Consider the following 19,414-nt stretch of genomic DNA (forward strand, 5'->3'; position numbering starts at 1 on the left):
AACATCTTTTCACGCAGCATGCATTGGTATTTTAGGCTCTGTGCCTTCTGCTTGCTAATATATTGGCCATGACCCACAGAGCAGTTTGGCTATCACAGTAGAGACCTTGACTCTGCTGGCCAACACTTTTCATTTTGTGGGGTTTGCGTTGCAGCTGCTATCCTTGACTGTGAAGTAACCTCTTCTAGGACGTTGGGGAAGCAGTTTTTCAAATTGGCCTCAATATGGTCCATCAGTCCACACTGCATGTTCAAGGGGCAGGCATGAGAGAGCTGCTTTTATTGGTATTTGCAGATTTATTTATTCAGGCCTTTTATTCCTCAGCTGGTTTTATTCCTCCCATTTGCCCCCCATGAACACAAGGTTAAGGGGGTTGTAAAGCGGGCAAGTTTGGGTCACAGTCCAGAGATGACAGCCGAGGCGGCACAGAGAGCACGCGGATCAGCTTTGACGCTCAAATCTCAGAATCTGATGCAAATCCGGCAGTATTTAAACCTCCAGATCAGCCTTCCCAAATCCTTTCAAGATATTCTCGGCTCGATTGGGTGGCATTAAAGGATCATAGGAGCAGAACAAAACATCGTCTGGCAGCGAGAGAGAAAGAGAAAGAGGGGAGGGAAAATTAGAAAGCGAGAGAGAAGAGGGCGAGCCCGCTGAAGGTTTTACAATGTGTTACACCAATGGAAATCATGGATCACTTTAATGTTCCCTCTGTTTCTGCACCCCTCCTTTCTCATCTTCTGTTGTGCTCTATTTTGTTTGTTCGCTCGCTCGCTCACTCTGATCTCTGTCCTCATAGCCCGCTCTGGCAAAATCCAGCGTAATCCCGTATGGGTGCCTTTGTCCAGTGCTTGTAAACATCTGTGCTGCATTTTAAATACAGATATCACGCTCTAACCTGGCCTACATACTATATTTGTGGTCATTTCACAGACCTTTATATCCGAAACAATGTACATGACACATTGTACTGCGCTGAGATCAAACTTGCAACCTTTTGCATTTTCAGCCTAGAGATGTAACTGTCTGGATGTCGCTATATGTAGTAAAATTAGGTTCACTGTGAGAATGTTTGCTTGATGTGTTTAAATGCCCTCATTTGAATCGCCATCCAATACTTTCATGTGTGGATCCAGGTTCTTTTTTTTAAATAAGGCATTAATGATCATGATAAAAGTAACAGCATGAATGTCTTAGTTTTTTTTTTGTGTATGTATTTTTATGCATTTAAAATAAAATAAAATAAAGGATAAACTCACTGTACATCCAGCATATTGATGCCTTTGCAGGCTGCTTTTCAGTGAAAGTTCCCAATGAAGTCAATTCAATTCCCATTACAAACCAGAAACGCGTGCTAAACTCTACCAGACGTTTAACTCTGTTCCTTCAACAAACTGAATAAAAGAAAACGTTTGGAATTTTAATCTGAAAATATCTAGAGCTCAGGTTTAGTTCCACTCATACCAGCTGTCTGAGCGTATACAGGGCATTACCTCCACGCAGTTGACAGCAGAAGGATGGTGTAACGGCTTGCCATGCACTGTAATCTCTCTTCGTGACTGGGTGACTGCTGAAGTTCATGCTGAAGCTTTCACAATACAGACAGGGGTTTTGACATTATTTCTGAGGTGGATAAAACTGTCTGAATCATGTAGTTGAAAGATATTTTTGTATTAAAGGGAACTTTATAGTGTTGGAAGTGCAAAGGTAATGCTAATAATCCTAAAAAAAACAGTGTAATGTCATATAGAGCTTTCTCTCTTGCTTTTTGTCTCAACAGTCTTAATATGTTCCTCTGTAGTGTATGTAGTGAAGTGGAACTTGAATTATATTGTAACTCGGATGGATAGCTGACACGACTCTGTGTATGTAATGGTTCATTCCAATGTCTTCAGATTAAGCATGCTAGTTTCTTTGATGGACATAAGCACTCGCTAGTGAACACTAGTCGTCCCACAGATCTACACTGCAAAGGCAAATGGACTTGGAATGGCTGTAAACATTTTATTATGTAGAGGAAATGCTGTACTTCTGTGCGTGTAACAAAATTGATGTGCTCACAAGCTCTGCTTTCACAGTCTACCATCCCCTGTCCTCCCCCACGGCCAATGAGAGCCGCTTCACTCCGCTGCCCTTACAAATAGACCCCATTGATTGAATCTGATTCCTGTGGATAGTGCAGGATTATTGAGCGGCCTTCCCTGATGTCTCACACCCAGAATGTGTGTGGAAACGTTCTCTCTGTCAGCTTTTGTTGCTTAAATCAGAGGGATGTCTCCCCAGAGCCCCCATCTGATGACACACTGCTCTCTGGAACACACACTTCCATCCTCCCCTCTTTTGCCTGGAATCATCTCTTTTTTTCTTTTTTTTTTTTAAACAAACATCCTGAGACTGCCTCTATCTTGAGAGGAAGAATCAAATAAGGATTAATGTTGAGAATCATAAAAAAATGTTCAGGTTCCGCTTAACTATTCCGTTTCCAATTTAAAAATGATTAAACAACTAATAAAAATAGTGGTAAGGAAAATTGCACAATACTAGATTTGGGTCTCGTTTGAATCCTGATTTTGAAGTCCTAATTTTGATTCTAAAAACAAAAAAACAGATACCATTCACATTTATTCTAAGTCTTATTGCATTTCCTTGTAGGTGAGTACCATGAACAAAAATCAACAGGCGTTTAGAAATGCCATAGCAAAATCAACTAGCCTAACTAATACATTTTTAAAGGCAAGCACTATTAAAGGCAATTAAATACAAGTAAAAAAAAAAAAAGAGCAAATAAATACATATGCAAATAAATACGATTTATGAAAGATACGATTGAAATAAACATTCAGGTACAGAAACTGTAATCAAATGTAAAATAACACTGCTCTTTATTAATAAAAACTAGGCTGTACATTACAGATATAGTTACAAAATGTATTGTGTCTAGAACAGCAAGTGAATGTTTGATTTAACATTATCAGGAAAATCTGCTGTCGCTTTAAGAGCTGCACTGATCCCATGCTGTTACATGTGATTTCATCTTTTCTTTAGACATTACCGACTGTTTACAAGAATACTTTGACACATTTTATGTGCATTTGTCCTTTTGTCTGCTGTGCAAAAAGACGAGGAAGAGAACTCAGTTCATTACCGCGCACTATTTACTATTAGAAGGCGTTATGTACAAAATGGCAATGCTTTGCGTTCAAATGGTTTAAAATCGCATCAAACCGATAATCGGAATCGAAGTGCGCGTTTCTTATGGAATCATCGGTTCTGGTGAAAGTCTGTGCTCCCGTGTCACTGCAGACCTGTTGGGTGTTACTCTACTGACCAGAGGCACTGCAGCCTCATTAAATTACCTGCAGAATGAGCCAGAAACAAAGTCTTAGTTTGTGGGATGAGAGAAAATCGACTCCATCTGCTTTTACGGTCAGCACTGAGATGTTGTTATTTGGATTTAGAGCTGAGCCAACAACACAAAGTCCTGCTTCAGCAGAAATGAGAGTGTGATTGTTTATGGTGTTTTGGGGCTTTTTGACTCGTTTATCCTCTTCCTCACCCCTCTTAGAGGGATAAATAGGCCTGGCTGCCCTAGACCCGGATTTCCCTCCTTTCACTGGAGGGCCTATTGCTTTAATTTGCTATAATACAAAGAGCTTTTTTGTTTTTTTGTATGTTGTTTTTACACTGTAATTTTTTTTTTGTTGGTTTAACTTGAAAAAGTAAGTAACCTGGTTGCCTTAAAATTGAGTTTATTGAAATAAAAATTGAGTTGATACAATAAAGGAAATTTGTTTAATAAATAGAAACTCAAAATATTATTGTATCTGAACCACATAAAAAAATGGATTAATCATGAAAATAGCACTATTTGACATGTTTCACTGTGTCATCAAAAATAAAACACACAATTACCCAATATGCTTACAAAATCTTTTAATAATCTTTTAATAAAGGTTGTTAAATCTCAAAATTTTCATTATATTAACTCAAATTTTTAAGGCAACCAGGTAACTTTTTTTCTAAATATTTTTTTACAGTGGATTTTTTTCCCCTCCCCCATTATAATAGTTTGTTTATATAGCATCTTTTGTTTTTGTTTGTTTTTTGTTGGAATTCAATCATACAGTTGTACGAATAAATAGCAATGCGGTAATAAAAGTGAATCAAGTGTAAATATTTTGAATAGCTTTTATATGCTCTAAACATTACATATTCAATTCCAAATCAAAGCATTAAAGGAATAGTTCACCCAAAATTTTAAATTTGATGTTTATCCGTATCACCGTAGTATGAAAAACATCCCCATACCATATTTTTTTGTGTACTGTGACTTAACTCAGTACCCAGGGGTCATCTGATGTGACCACTAGACCTGAAAACATGTTTACTCTCATCAGTCCACAGAATTTTACACAATTTCTCTTTGGGCCAATCAATGTGTTCCTGGGCAAATGTTAACCGATTATGCACATGCTGTTTTTCAACAGTGGTGCTTAAATGGTTAGTTCACCCAAAAATGAAATTGTTGTCATTAATAACTCACCCTAATGTCGTTCCACACCCCCTAAGACCTCCGTAAGACCACACTATACTGCCCATGTCCAGAAAGGTAATAAAAACATCATCAAAGTAGTCCAAATTTGTCTTCTCTTCCGTGTTTGTGTTCGATCCTCACATAAAGGTTCAACCGGCTGTGAATCAGGGATTGTTTTGTGATCATTGATCGATTCACTGATTCATGACCGTTTGAATCTTTATTTGAGGATTGAACACATACAAGGAAGAGAAGACGATGCTGAATTAAGTCATAGTTTTTGCTAATTTTGGGCCAAAATGTATTTTCGATGCTTTAAGAGATTCTAATGAACTAACTGATGTCTCATATGGACTACTCTGATGATGTTTTTATTAACTTTCTGGACATGGGCAGTATAGTGTGTATACACTTGGATATGCTCTCAGACTAAATATAAAATATCTTAAACTGTGTCTGATGATGAACAGAGGTCTTACAGGTGTGGAACGACATTGGGGTGAGTCATTAATGACATCAATTTCATTTTTGGGGGAACGAACCCTTTAACAGGGGCTTCTTGCTGTTATATTTAATGTGTGAAACATTTGGTTTTCTTTCTACCTTAACAAAAAGACCATTAATTGCCTGTTTTTTTGCAGAATGAGTGAATTATTTAATTAAACTCTGCACTGCTATTATTTTGCACACCCCTTTCAATGTCAATTACCCTGTACAAGCAGTGTGCATGTCATGACAGTTGGGTCTGTTTTTTTTCTTCTACATCTACAATTAAATTATTTGTAATGCAGAAATATCACTACTAGTTATATTAGTGGTTCATCGGGTTACTGATGTTTCTTTAACACAACTGTATGGGCCTAGATTTGTCATGAGGCCGGTAAGTAAATGCTTATCTATCGGTGTGTGGCTCTACAGTGGTGGTTCACCCTCACTGGTAAAGACCAGTGTATATGCTTGAGCAGGAAACCCTGGAGCAGATCTTTGCCCTTGTTGAATTGCAGACTCATTGTCAGTTCAGACCGTATTAGAGCAGCTGCCTAAACTGAGATCTGCTGGCCAGAATAAGAGTGAACAGGCATCATTTGTAAGGCAGAGGAAGGATGTGTGACAGGAATGCTGCTCGGTCATTGGAAACTTTCAATGTGTCCATGCCTGCTCAGTTTCACTGTGTATGATAGGCTAGCAGAAGAGGATCATATCTGGTCTCACAAAATTCACAGGAAAAATCCTAGGTGAAACGTGTCAAGGACAACGCTAAAAATGATTTAAATGGACAAAAAAAAAAATCTCTTTCTGCACTGTTCAATTTAACCTGGGTCTATTTTCTTTGTTCTGTCTTCACATGAGTGGTGGTATTGTAACAAGCTCATAGATGCTTCTTCATTGGCTCTCCATGAGCTCCTTGAATGTGAAGGGTTCAAACAAAAGCTTGGCTTTTTAGAAGAGAATGTTTTTGTGTCTATTAAATTACTGAAGTGCTCAGGAATGGGTGAGTCATTCATGCGGGGGCATTCTGTAGCTTCAGTGCCGTTTTTTATTTTATTTTTTTTCTCTCTGATTGAGGAAATTACTCTGGGTCTCTCTTGGCTTTGAGTCATGTTGATGTGTAGATTTGTACTAATCTAGAGCAGTGTAACTTCTGCAGTCAAAGTCCTTTAAGGGCAACTCTCACAATGCTACTCAAATATGGTGCCTGTCAAAGTAGTTTGGCCTTTGATGTGCGCTCTCCTAAGTTAACTCTGAAACGCCATGAAAAGTTAAAGGTATCCCAGTCCTCCAGTGTGTCAGTTGCTTGATATGTAAATCTGAATTGAGCTAGTTGCTCCTCCGTCTTTCTCTCTCTTCTCCTCCTCTCTGCAGTTAGAAAGTCCCTCTGCAAATTTTTTTAGTTGCTCTGCATTGAGATCTCATGTTTGGTTTACCTTTTACTCTTCCTCAGTAATCAAAAGTGTGCATCTTTCTGTCTAGAAGCACTGCACTTCTGATTCCTGCTGAGAGTTGATGTGTTTACTGCATTCTTTAACACTTAGTATGTTAATTAGTGAGTTAGTTTAAGTAATGTTTTAAATTATTGCATAGATCTCATTTTATATGGTTAAATATTAGTTAACGTTATTTGCTTTTTATATGTTTCTCTTAGGCGGAAGGAGAAGATAATCTAAAGAAGATGCAGCTGATGGAGCTGGCCATTCTGAACGGAACGTACAGAGACACCAACATAAAAACGCGTAAGGAGACATTCACACACCAACTGGTAGACAGTATATAAACACATTCTGTGATTGTGTTCACAGTGACTTAAGACATTTGTTTAAATGCTCCCATATGTGTTAGTGTGCAGAGCCCGCACAAAATACAAAATCAAAACCGGCCATAATCCATCTCTTATATCCATCCTAATCCACATGTAAATGCAAACACATACAGTGACATATAGAAAAAAAATTCTGTGCTGCCTAATTCTGGCCATAGATGAGCAATTAAAAAAAGCAGAGCCCTTTAGAGTCCATCAGACATAAGATGCTCGTGTTAATTCTAGAAAGAATCCTTACCACTGCAGACGACCCATGAAAACATCTAATCATCTGCCCACAGTCTAGTATTTCCGTCTCTCTCCCTCCCTCTGTCTCTCCCTCTCTCTTTCTCCCACTTCTTTTCAAAACTGTTCCAATTGCAATCACAGCCTGTGTAATCCTGGTGTGGCGTACAGAATTATTTTTACTGCATGATTGTGTGATTTTTAGATTGTTTTCAGGTCATGAATGTGTATTATTGCTCAAACTCCACCCATGTCATACATATTCATTACTTCAATGCATATCCACAGTGACACATATTTGGGCTTTATATATATATATATATATATATATATATATATATATATATATATATATATATATAAAATGATTGTGTGCATGCATATTTGGATATATATGACAGGGACATTTCTTTGGAAGAAGCACATCTGTTTGGCATCAGTACAGAATGTTTACAAGCATTTTAGTTTCCAGCCCTGTTGTGGTTATTTTCTCTCCACATCTGCAACTAAATGTCCCAATGGCATGTAGAGGTTTTGATTCAGGTGGGAAAGCTTATGGCAAGTTAGTTGAATCAATTCTAGAAAGTCCACTGTAGAGCTGCAACCATAAGAAATAGCAGCCGGCTTTAGCACACAAACCAATGAAGCGGTGCTTCTTCTGCATGCCAGAGGGCAGTAAGTTCAGATGTGCTGTTTTAAATCAGTTGCTCTGTTGTGTTTTAGTGCTTGTGTTTTGATGATCGGTTTGCCCTGGTATGATCAATCATCAGTTTCTCCTTGTGGTTTACTTTTGATTTAATTTTCTGTAATGATTTTGGTTGTCGGGTTTGCTTTAGAATGTAACTTTTTTTGTTGTTGTTCATTGACCATCGCATGGACTAATTTTCCTTTATTTCCCCCCCCCCACCCTCTTTTTTTCCCTTTTTTTATGTACTTCTGTTTTCCTTTCCCTGCCTGTGCTTTTCTCACATCTGTTTTTGTACCTTCTGTCCATTTCTATTTTTCCCCCTTCTGCTCTGAAAATGTTACACACGTTCACACACCCAACCTCCTTCTGTGGCTCTATCCCTCCCATTACTTTTCTCTCTTTTTTTCCATCCTGTCTCTCTCTCTCTCTCCCCCTTTCACTCTTTCTGTCTTTCACTCTTTCGTTTACGGCAGCCACCCTTGCGTTCTCTCTTGCAGCAGCGGCAGCGGCTGCTCAAGGCCAGCGTTTGATCGCAGCCCCTACGGGTCAGGTCCTCCCCCCATCTGCCCTCAGGCCCCCCACTCCGGCAGGGACCCCCATCATGAACATCATTCGGCCCACTCAGATGGCCACTGTGCTACCCAATGGCACCCCTACCTTGGTGCCCCCGTCGCCTGACGGGGGCATTATCTACACCACGCCCTACGATTACCCTTATGCCTTGGCACCCACGTCTCTGCTGGAATATCCCATCGAGCACAGCGGAGTCCTAGGTAAGCGGGCGTGGGGGCTTGGCACATCACCCTTTGGTGCCCCGCAAGAGGGCTTTGCTGGGGTGTTTTACGGGGGCATGTTGGATGGGGCGTCATCCGGCCCCGTTCAGGACTCACTGAAAGGTAAATATGTAATGACTAGCTCATGCTAGCGGGCTGGGTAATACAGGTGATTAAAGGCATAGATTTCTAGGCACAAAAATAAGCATTTTATGCCATTGAGACGGGCGAGGAAAGGGACCACTTAACTGTCTAAAACAAGGTGTATTCGCCTTTCAAAAAATATATATATTTTTAATTTTTTGCTGCTGCGTAAGAAGTCTTTTCTCAGGACACACTCGCTCTTGCAGACAGTGGCGACATGCTTGCTTGCACACATCTTTTTTTCCCGTCTCTCTTTCTTGCCGGAGGCTTTGTCAGGCAGGCTACTGGTGGATCCCCTTGGATTTCTCCTGGCTTTTGAAATCATTTCTCTCTTCCCTGCTGTAGCAGGCCTTGGTACCGGTGCCGAGCGGCAGAGAGAGAGAAAGAGCCCGGAGTCCCATTGGGGATGTTCATTAAATTCTTCCACTATTCTCACTGTATCCAATTGTCTTATTTTTACCCTTGTGAACTTGAGTGCTCGACCCTATTCAGTGAGAATTACCCATACTCCCCTGCCTAGCGAGGGGCTTCTGCAAGCACTCGCAAAGAGGATGGATAATAACTATGCCATTTTGCATCAAAGTAATGTAAACATTTACAAATCAATTGTTTAACTGGACATGACAATCAATAGCATGGTGTGCCACATGTGCCAGAAGCTGAATGTTGCGCTCGAAAAGCTTCTTCATCTTTGATCCGATAGAGGGCTTTCTGAGTTCAGTTCACTGGATGTTGTACAGTTGGCACATTCAGGTCTTCTGCTGTTCTGTCAGTGCTAGGTTTCCACTTTTAAACTTAAACACTCACAAGCTTAGCAGCCTTTTATTTACTTATAGTATCGATCCGACATCAAACCACCCCCAGAACAGACCATGTTCTCTCACTCTCTCTTTCACTCGCTCGCTGGGCTTCTGTGCAATCAGAAGTGATTTGCTGGACATCTGCTGTTGCAGCATAGCATGTAGGCGTACACAGACACACACACGCACACAGTTAGAGGGAAATGTTAGTGCCTACAGAATTTAATTCAAAAACATTCATCCTTTCAACTATTCTGTAATGTCATGTGATTTGGTAGTCATCACACCTCATGGAACTTGCAGAATTACTAATGCTTCATTACAATAATGAAGAAAAAAGATAGAGGAAACATAAGTCTACATTTTCCTTGTAGTTTTAAATCTTTGGCTGATTGGGAGTCAGTGAATAGAGACAGAGTCATTCCTCTCCTGGTCCCACTCAATAATCTTAAGACGGAAAATGCTTCCTTCACCAATCTGTCTCGAGGCCTGTGCATGCCAAGAGCGAAACAAGAAACAACTGAGGCAATTTAATATGACATCAGCCCATCTGATATTACAAAATTCTAATGCTTTTAATGCAAAATGCAATGCATCTTTTTTTTTTTCAGTTTTATTACAAAATAACCTGTAAATCATCTCACCTCATTAAGTGAAAATTATTCTATCAGTTAGGTTGCAGTCGAAAAGCTGATAATATAGATAATACTTTAAAATGTTATTCTGAGTCTGAGGCCAAGAATATTAACAAATGCCAGCTCCAAATGACATTTTACATTGAATCATTTAGCATAAGCTTTTATCCAAAGAGACTTAGTATTGAGTCAAGTGTTGACCAGATCAACAGTTTCTTGAAAATGGCTAAAGGCTCGGCAGGTCATTCCACCAGCAGAGAGCGGTCCAGGTAAAGTTCAGTGAAAGTGATTTTGTGCCTTTTTGGGGTGGTACCACAAGGCGCTGTTAACTTGCAGAACACATGCTTCTGGATGGCACGTAGGTCTAAAGTAATGAGTTTAGGTATAAGGGAGCAGAGCGAGTGTTTGTTCTGTAGGCAAACATCAATGTTTGATGCATCTGTTCACTTTTGAAATCTGCCTGGAATTCTGTTCCAAACACGATTAGAAATATGTTACTTTAGAGAGAAATTTACATTGCATAAAACTAAAACTATTCATTCATGTGTGCAATTGTATTTTCACGATTTTACCATTTCTAGAGAATTTTGCTCTTGGCTTTGAACAGACCTTCACCATGAAAGTTTTACTACTCACGCCACTATCAACAGTTTACAGATTGTATTCCTGTAAGCAGAGCAGAGTTTGTATTTTAGCGGCTTATTGAAATATGGAAAATATAAGCCAGGTGCTGTCATACAGTAATCACAGGGTGTCAAAACTTGATTACAATTTGCTGTCAAATGACGCCGCTTCCACTGTAGTAGTTAGTTTTTTCCTAAAGCACACCTTGTTTTTTTTACCCGTGATTCCTTGCCTGCCCGTCTCAAACAATCTTAGAATCTTGAGTCAAACCAATTACTATGTAATTTTAAGTTGTAAATTATACTTTTATTACATTTTTTGTATGCATTTTTACCCAATGTCCTGATTATTGTGAATATATATTCTATGTATAAACTATTTAAATGTAAATATAGATGAGAATTCATGTAAAGCCTGTTTCACAGCTAGCCTGCTCAAATTGAGACTCGTTTTGAACAGATCTCGTAATAAAAGGTCAAAGTGCTCTGGTTTGTATAGTTCTGCTGCAGCATTTGAGGCTGGTTGTATGGTCTAGCTGTGCTCCACAGGCTTTACATGTCTGTTCTTCTCATGGGCTGAAACATTTCTAACCTTGTGGACCTGTTGTAATCTAGGTGCAATGGCTACTAAAGTGCGGAGACATGATTCACGGGTCCATCCTTACCAAAGGATAGTGACCGCAGACAGAGGTTAGTTAGAAAAGATACTTCTACCCTTTTTTAATTCTTTGTATTGCATTATCTCTGAACGGGGGATCATACGCGTTTTTATACACTGCATATATTTACTGTGGAAATGTTTACACGTATGAAATGCCTCTGGAAACACTCAGGTTTACGGAAACATGACTTTAACTGAATTAAATGCCGTTTGTTTAATAGCTTTATATATCGGTGCATTCCTCAAATTTCTACATACAAAAGTAGTTTGTATGCTTTTGTTTTGTGTTGCTTTGTTTTTCTGATTTGTATAAAACATTTTAAATACAAAGAAGGGACTGGAATAAGTTTCCGTTGCCAGCAAAGTCATTGCCGAAGTGCTAAAGTTATTACCTCACAATTTTTTTTTGTCTCAGGTTAATCTCATCGGATTTTGTTTGTACATCTCTAAGTGTAAAATGTACTTCACCCAGTTATCTTTTAGTTTAACTGAAGGTACTATATCGTGAGTATTTTTATAGCAGATGTATTTTTGAATCCTGTGTATACATTCACTGAAAATAAAGAGAAAATCCAAAGTGATATTTTTCGACCTTTATCTGTTTATTTGCATAACGTAGCACTAGCTCTCTGATTCCCCCTCACAACTAATTACACTATTCGTAACACGCATTTCGACTCGACACTAAAATGTTACTAGTTTTTTTTTTTTTTTTTTTTGTATGTGTTTCACGTTTGTCTTCGTGATACCTCTCTGCTTTGGTTTGTGGGAACATGGGGCATTTTAGCGCTTTAATTACATGTAATAACGTTCTGAATGAACTCTGATCATGACGTTAGTGTGTCATGATCATAACGAGGTTTAGCCTGTGTTTGTCTCTTGGCCATGGAATTAAGGGGTTAAACAAAGATTGCATTCATTTTGCTGTTAAAATGATGTCATTCCGGTCTCTTCTTGCTAACTAATATCTTTTCTACCTTTTTTTTTTTTCTTTTTGTTGTTTTTGTTCCTAACCACCTAGCCGCCACCGGCAACTAACAAATGACCTCTGAACTCTGAACTCTTCACCCAATGATGAGCCGCCCAAGCCTGCCTGCTGATCAGATTAACTGGTAATTGCCTTTTGCTAGCCTGGTGGACGCAGAGAGAGAGGCACCTGTCCGAGCAGTGATCCTAACACAAACCAACATAAAACACAACAACCCTCCATACCAACACGTTGTGTAGCGATAACAACGTTGATACTCTATTTTATGTTTTAATTTTATTTTTTATTATTAGCATTTCTTTCTTTTTCTTTTTAAACCTCAAAACGACTGGGTGGATGTTAACAGTGGTGTTGCGTTACGTTACCCAAAAATCTGCACTGAAGTTTAAAAGCAATAAAGCGTCTTCTGCTAATTCAGCCCTTAAATGCATTTATAATCACACATCTCCAGTGTAAAAAAACTAAAAAAATATTGATGACCCCACTTTTATCGGTCATAACGCTAAACGGGGCATCAGGATCGAGATTATTTCCATACGCTACCCCCACCCATTTAAACTCACTGAAGCAACAAAAGAAAAAGAAGGAAAGAAATCTGCACTCACACCAACTTGTGTATTTCCTGTCCTTCTCTGATGTAATCCTGTGTTTTTCAGTTGATGAGTTTTACTGTGCTGACACATTCTGGGTGTGCCTGTCCAGCTGACTTAGAGCATGGCTACAATGACAGACTGCAAAAAGCTTGTTTTGATTTCTTTGTTCTGTTACTTCTCCCTGTTTTATTTCTTGTGCTTCCATGTATCTTATTAGCGTTTGGCAATACTTGCAGATTTATACGTGCTGCTCATTGCAGTATCTGTGCCAGCTCAGTAGGGGGCAGTAGGCGGAGTCAGGCAGGGCAATACAGTACAGATTAGGGGTGAAGCGTTTCGGAGTCTTTAAATCTAGGATATTCAGGGTTGGACAGCTGGGATATGAACCGGAATCAGTTTACTGAACTATGCCATCCCAAAAACTCTCAACCCCTCCCCACATACAGTGCCTGAACTTTCTACAAATATTTCCTTGAATGAGCTGTGAGATAGAAGATATAAAAAAGAAGAAAACAAAAAAAAAACGACAAAGTATTATGTGTGCACATTTAGCCAAAGGGTTTCCATTTATTGAGTTTCATATATATAAGTATGTATCTAACCGCCAAGGGTTCTGTCATTCTAGTCTAGAGTTTGAAAAGGTTTGGTGTCATGCCTGTATCTGTTTGTTCTAATAGCAAATCAAAAATGGATGGAAAGGGTGATGAATTGTATCACAAGACGCTAATTTCTTTGAGGATGTACTAAAAAAAGAACACTAAGGAAGGCGAATGAGGTAGATAGAACGGGGGAGGGCATAGCCTCACTGCTGTATGTACACACTTTTCTTTCTTTTGTTTCTGTTGATTTATCCACACAAAAAAAACAAAACAAAAACACATTCTCTCCCCCTTCACACCTTCCAGAAATTAGTCAGCTGAGCGGAAACAAAATGCGGGTGTTCTCATAAATGCCTTTATGAACTTAAATTCACGAATGAGAAGCGACTGTGAGTTATTTCGATTAGTTTCAAACGCCGTATCAGGTCAGCCCATCCACAATGTGTCCTGCACACCCCCAGCGACTGAGCCCACTCTCATTTCTATACACCCTCTCAAGAAAACATAGGATGTGAAAGCCATGTCTGCCTGTTCGAATTGCTTTATACATACATTATATATATATATAAAATGTATACAAATGTAGATATGTCATTGCATATTAAAATACAGAAAGATCAAAATTAGATACTTTTACAGGGTGCTGGAGAATAAATATATATTTTTGGCAATTTTAGCTTTTTATACTTAACTTGCAGTTACAAAATATGAAACGTAATACAAAAAAAGAAAAGAAAAAAAAAGATATATATAAAAACGTTTGTAGAATAGTACAGCAAAAGGTGGTAAAGAAATGTTGTGTGACTTTGGATACTATTGGCCAGGGGGAAAAAAGCAGACCAAAATAGTCAAACCATGGAATGTTGGAGAATTCGCATGACGTGAGAGGAGAAGAGTACAGTTAGAGAGATAAGTGCCTTACAGACGGTCGTTTCTTTTTCCGAGTGTTACATTCTGTTCAATAATATCCAGCACCGACTAGGAGAGTGCAGAGGGAGGGAGGGAGGGAGGGTTTGTGAAGAGGAAGCACCCCAGGAGAAACCACAAGGCTGTTGCAGTGTTGTGCCACTGAATCTATTCTATGCAAAGGAATAGCAGTCATTTGACCAGCTAACTATGTGCCATGATTCGTCTTCCCGAAATTAAGTTGAACTCTTGTTGTTTTTCCCTTTAATCCCCATTTGAACCAAGTGTTTTAGTTTCTCTTTATTTTATTGCATTATTATTCTTATATTATGAGGACAAAATCAGCAATGCTGTCTATGTATTTGGTTACTGTGAGTTTTGTCAAGAACAACTGCCAATCATGATGTGGAAGTCTGCCAGGGGTTTCTAGAAGATATCGTTTATTTGGACTTCACCTGAAACCTCCTTTTGTTTCAAGACTTGCTAACTGGAAACTTTCAATCATCGCCTCAACTTTTGTCTTCGCCAAAACATACTTATTTTTATGCCAAGGAAGTGATTTTTTGATTTTTTTTTTTCAATGACCGGGAGAAAGAAGGGCAGAAGGAGAAGTATTTAGCTGATGTTCGGAAAGCCCTGAAATATGTAGCTTTGGAGTGCACTGATCTGAGAAGAACAAATAATGCAGGGAGTGAGAAAATACAGCAACTTATCAAAAGTATTACTGAGGGGAAGGTCACGAGGAAGCCAAACCCAAACAGTCACACGAGAGCCACCGTATCAAATCACGATCTAAAGATCAGATCTCCCCCGAGCAGTTTTCAGTCGTTGAAACAACCGGAGGTGTTCATCAGATTGTAGATGATCACGCTCAACTTTGTGTCTTGTAACCCTGGCAGGCTGTAGTTTAGTCTTGTTCTTCACTTTTGTTACACAAAAAAGGTCAATGTCTTTTTATTTTTTTTTCTCTCTCAGTGTTAAATGTGTTTTTTTTAAACATTGAAATAATGAAATGCAATATTAGAGAGGAGCAGAGACGACTACAGAGAAATGGACAGTATTAAATGAATCCCCTCTGCCATGTTACTACATGCTGTTAATGTTTTGGACTTGGGTTCTGTCTATCAGGTGTATGGAGAAATCTGTTCTCTTCCGCCTGCCTACTACATGTGTAATAATGTAAATTACAGCCATTGTTACAGGTTTCTAATGTATTTTTCTAACTTCATTTTCTATGTAAAAGTCTCTTTTTTTCCCTGATCTCCTTTTGTGATGAAACCCACTACACGTTTTTTTGTTTGTTTTTTTCCCCATGTCCTCTCTCCTCTGCCCTCCCTCTCGGCCCAATCTTTTCTCAGATCTGTCTCTCATTGGGAGCGTTGCCTTTTCCTAGTTATTTTGTTTTCTTGCTGATTCTTTAGCTTGTTTAACTCATTAGCAACTTATTAGTTCCTCTTGTCATAGGTATTTTTACATGCTTGCATTTAGTTTTTATGGTGTATGCTGTTATTTTTTTCTTATTAACCTCCTTGGCATTTATTTTAATAAAACATTCTTAGTAAGAATTTTACTAACTTGCTGATATTATTTTGTGTTGTGTTCTTTTTTTTAACCAGTTTAATGAATCTACTACCTTGGTCTGGTTCACGGACTAACACGATTAAATCTGGTGTGTGAACACCCTCACAGTTTCTCACAGATACACTCACTCACTCACCCACTCACTCAAACAAATGCATTTTCCAGAGGTCCATACACATTTCCAGTTCTCTCTCTCTCTCTCTCTCTCTCTCTCTCTCTCTCTCTCTCTCTCTCTCTCTCTCTCTCTCTCTCTCTCTCTCTCTCTCTCTCTCTCTCTCTCTCTCTCACACACACACAAACACACTCTCTCTCTCTCTCTCTCTCTCACTCACTCACGCAGTCTAACGGGTAAATGTGCACGAGGCAGTCCGTCCTTCACTCCGCTCCTGCACTCTCATCTGTGTCGCTGTAGAAGTCTTCCCAAGCGCGTGCCTTGTCTGCCTCACTGTTCACGCAGTTTACTGGTGTTTCCTTTTGTTTTGTTTAAGGGGAGAACGCTGCTTTCTGTAGAACTGGATGTAATTGGGATTTAGAACAATCTAGAGTTGGCGCATAACTTTGTTACAAACCCCGACAATAACTGGAAGTATTTGGTTGAGTTTATAGGCTCTGAACAGTCATTTTTCTTTATTTAGTTATACATTAGTCATTTTCTTACCCTGTAATGACCTGGTGAGCCTCAGGAATCGGGGCATTTACTGCCGCTTGTCGAATGTATCGTTTTAGTGTGACTTATCACGTTCCCGTGTTAGTGCAAACGAATGTCCATCCTGCCCAAAATTCTTTAGTGCATCTGATCTCGACTCTGCTCCTCCATTCAGCCATCAGACTTCATATGTAACGGGTCATATGGAGTTTTTGAAGGTGGTTTGACCTGCAGAGGCGGCGGTGAGATTGTGTCTGGAGGGGCTGCTGGCTGTTTGCTTTCACAACTAAGCGGACAAAAATACTAACCCTTTTAGGAACTGCTTGGGTCTTGTTGCCATGGAGACTAAAGGCAGTGTGCCCACTGTATGAGATATTTAGGATAAGTGAAATTTAATTTTCTTTTTATTTATAAAGTATTTTCTATGGGGAAATGTTTTGTAAACGCAACCTAAGCACAATATGTACTAATGTGATTTTTTTTTTTCGTTCTTTTGTCCTCATCCTAATTTTTTTACTCATTTGAAATGCATTGCAACTGCACAAATAAAAAGTGTGTTTTTAGACCCTTTTCATCCCACTGAGTGAAGCTTCAGAATGAAAAACATGCGTTAAATGTTGACTGACTGAAGTTGTATTCATCTTCATTTTGAAGAGCGATTAACAAAGTCTTTATATTATATTAATAAAGGGAAGGTTTCTCAAGCAAAAAAAAAAAAAAAAGCCCTCAGGGAATTTCCTCACAGGTCATAATCACCAGCTTCTAATTGGTTAGTAAATCATTTTAATAATTCATCTTATTTTTGATGCACCTGTACTTCAAGCCAAACTGAATTATAGGATTTGTTGTTGAAGTCTATACAAGAGTTTCTGTGTGGAGAGCTGTAGCACATATCTCAATGGCCTGTTAGAAGTAAAACCTTATGATTATTAATAATAATAAAAGCTTCAGAGCCAGAGTGTTTTCTTTAGTGTTTTTAAAAGAGACTGTTGTTGAAATGTCCCACAAAACTTTCCAGTTTGTGCAAATATTTCAAGTTTTCCAAAAACGGTCATTGACACCTCATTTGTAGAAAAAAAAAAACAGGTTTATCAGATATTGTGTATAAAACATTATGAGATGAAAGCAAAGTTGTGAAGACGAGCTGTTTATTCATGTAATATGTGAAATAAAGGGCTGTGTCTGATTGCTTGTAAGATTTATTTAGACCTTCGCCGAGGACGTCAGAGCAAGCTCTGCAGTTTGGAATTTGTAGCCTTGTGCTGAGGTAAGTTACATTCAATTAAAGAAACGACGGCGAGTCTAAATGTCACAGGTTTATTTGCTGTACCGTGTAATGAAATAGATTCTGTGAAGTCTGACCTGTAGGGGCTTAAACTGATGGATGTTATTTGTGCTTACTCTGAACTTGATGCACCTGATCAGAAATAATGGCACCCTTAGTATATGAACAAAGAAGCCTGTGGAAATCTGCATTGTTAATCCTTTTGATACTTTTTTTTAAAATGAAAAGTTTTTTTTTATCGAATTGGCCACAATTAATGTCACCCTTTTATTCAATACCTTTTTGCAACCTTCTTTTCCCTCTAAAATGTCTGATGACTTTGGAGAACACCTGATGAGATCAATTTCCAATAGAACCTCTCCAGATTCTAGTTTTCTATAGGGGTTAGAGCCTTCATTTTGTGCTTAGTGACCAATTTTCATGTTGTTTTATTTTATTTTTTATAGGCCTGAAGGAAGATCCAACCATTATAAGATTTCTAGCAGATTTCTCTTATTTGATCAAATCCATGATGCTTACTCTGTCTGAAAAATAGGCCCACAACATTAAAGATCCAGCTGTATATTTAACCACGGGCATGGGGTATTTTTTTCATTCCTGTTTGTGACACACCTACTATTATTTTTTTTTATTTTTTTGCCATACTGTCTTCCGTATTCAATTAACGGAAAAAGCTTAACTGACATGACGAATGAGTAGGACGCAGCAGAAGCGTTTTGAACTATGAGAGGCGTTGTACTTTTTCTTCGTAAGTTGAATACAGAAGGCAGAAGCTAGATAGTGTGTTAAATATGGATTTTTGTCTTTCTTGCAAAACCACATTGATTTGCTTCAGAAGGCCTTAATTAACCCCCCAGAGCCATGTGGAGTATGTTTATGAGGGATGGATGCACTTTTTTTGGCTTCAAACTTATGCACTGCCATTTATAAAGTTTGGACAAGCCAGGATATTTATTAAAATAACTCCTATTCATATTTTTTTATAATTGTATTGGTCTGAAAGGTTGAAGGTGAGTAATTCATGGGGTAATTCTCAATTGTAAAGACACTTTCTATTTTGTGAAGCTCAATCTTTTGCTGCACATCTAAACTATATTCTTTGGTTTTACTTATTGTTATGAATGATGAGTGGTGAATAAGGGAATTTGGTCTTTGTGTTTCCTCATGTATACTCTAGGGTCAATATTTTATTTTTTTATTTTTTTTAAATGCCAATGTGTGTTGAAAAACATTTGGTAACGTGTAAATTTAGTGTCCAGTTCTCACTATTGACTACTGTAGTTGTTTATTAGCAGGATATTAGCTGTTTATAAAGCACAATTAAGCTTTATTCTGCATGATCAGATTCATCCCTTATTCATACCCAGTACCTAAACATAATAACTTTAACCTTACTAATGAGCAGAAAATAGTTAA

At 38.5% G+C, this 19,414-nt stretch overlaps 1 protein-coding gene across 4 annotated transcripts in view; it reads left to right on the plus strand.

Annotated features, from left to right (window-relative positions):
• qkia (QKI, KH domain containing, RNA binding a) overlaps positions 1–12,802 on the plus strand; it is a 79,786-nt gene extending 66,984 nt beyond the window's left edge. The window contains exons 5-8 of one of the 4 annotated variants that reach the window (XM_067455161.1): positions 6,678–6,765; positions 8,238–8,660; positions 11,355–11,429; positions 12,422–12,802. In XM_067455161.1, the coding sequence (XP_067311262.1) occupies positions 6,678–6,765; positions 8,238–8,660; positions 11,355–11,429; positions 12,422–12,438 (603 nt within the window). In that variant the 3' untranslated portion in view covers positions 12,439–12,802. The remainder of the gene's footprint in view (positions 1–6,677; positions 6,766–8,237; positions 8,661–11,354; positions 11,430–12,421) is intronic. The other 3 variants (XM_067455162.1, XM_067455163.1, XM_067455164.1) reach the window with 3 other exon arrangements.
• The last annotated feature ends 6,612 nt before the right edge of the window (positions 12,803–19,414 follow it).

Source organism: Pseudorasbora parva, chromosome 10 (assembly GCF_024679245.1).
Source record: "Pseudorasbora parva isolate DD20220531a chromosome 10, ASM2467924v1, whole genome shotgun sequence".
Taxonomy (NCBI): Eukaryota; Metazoa; Chordata; class Actinopteri; order Cypriniformes; family Gobionidae; genus Pseudorasbora; species Pseudorasbora parva.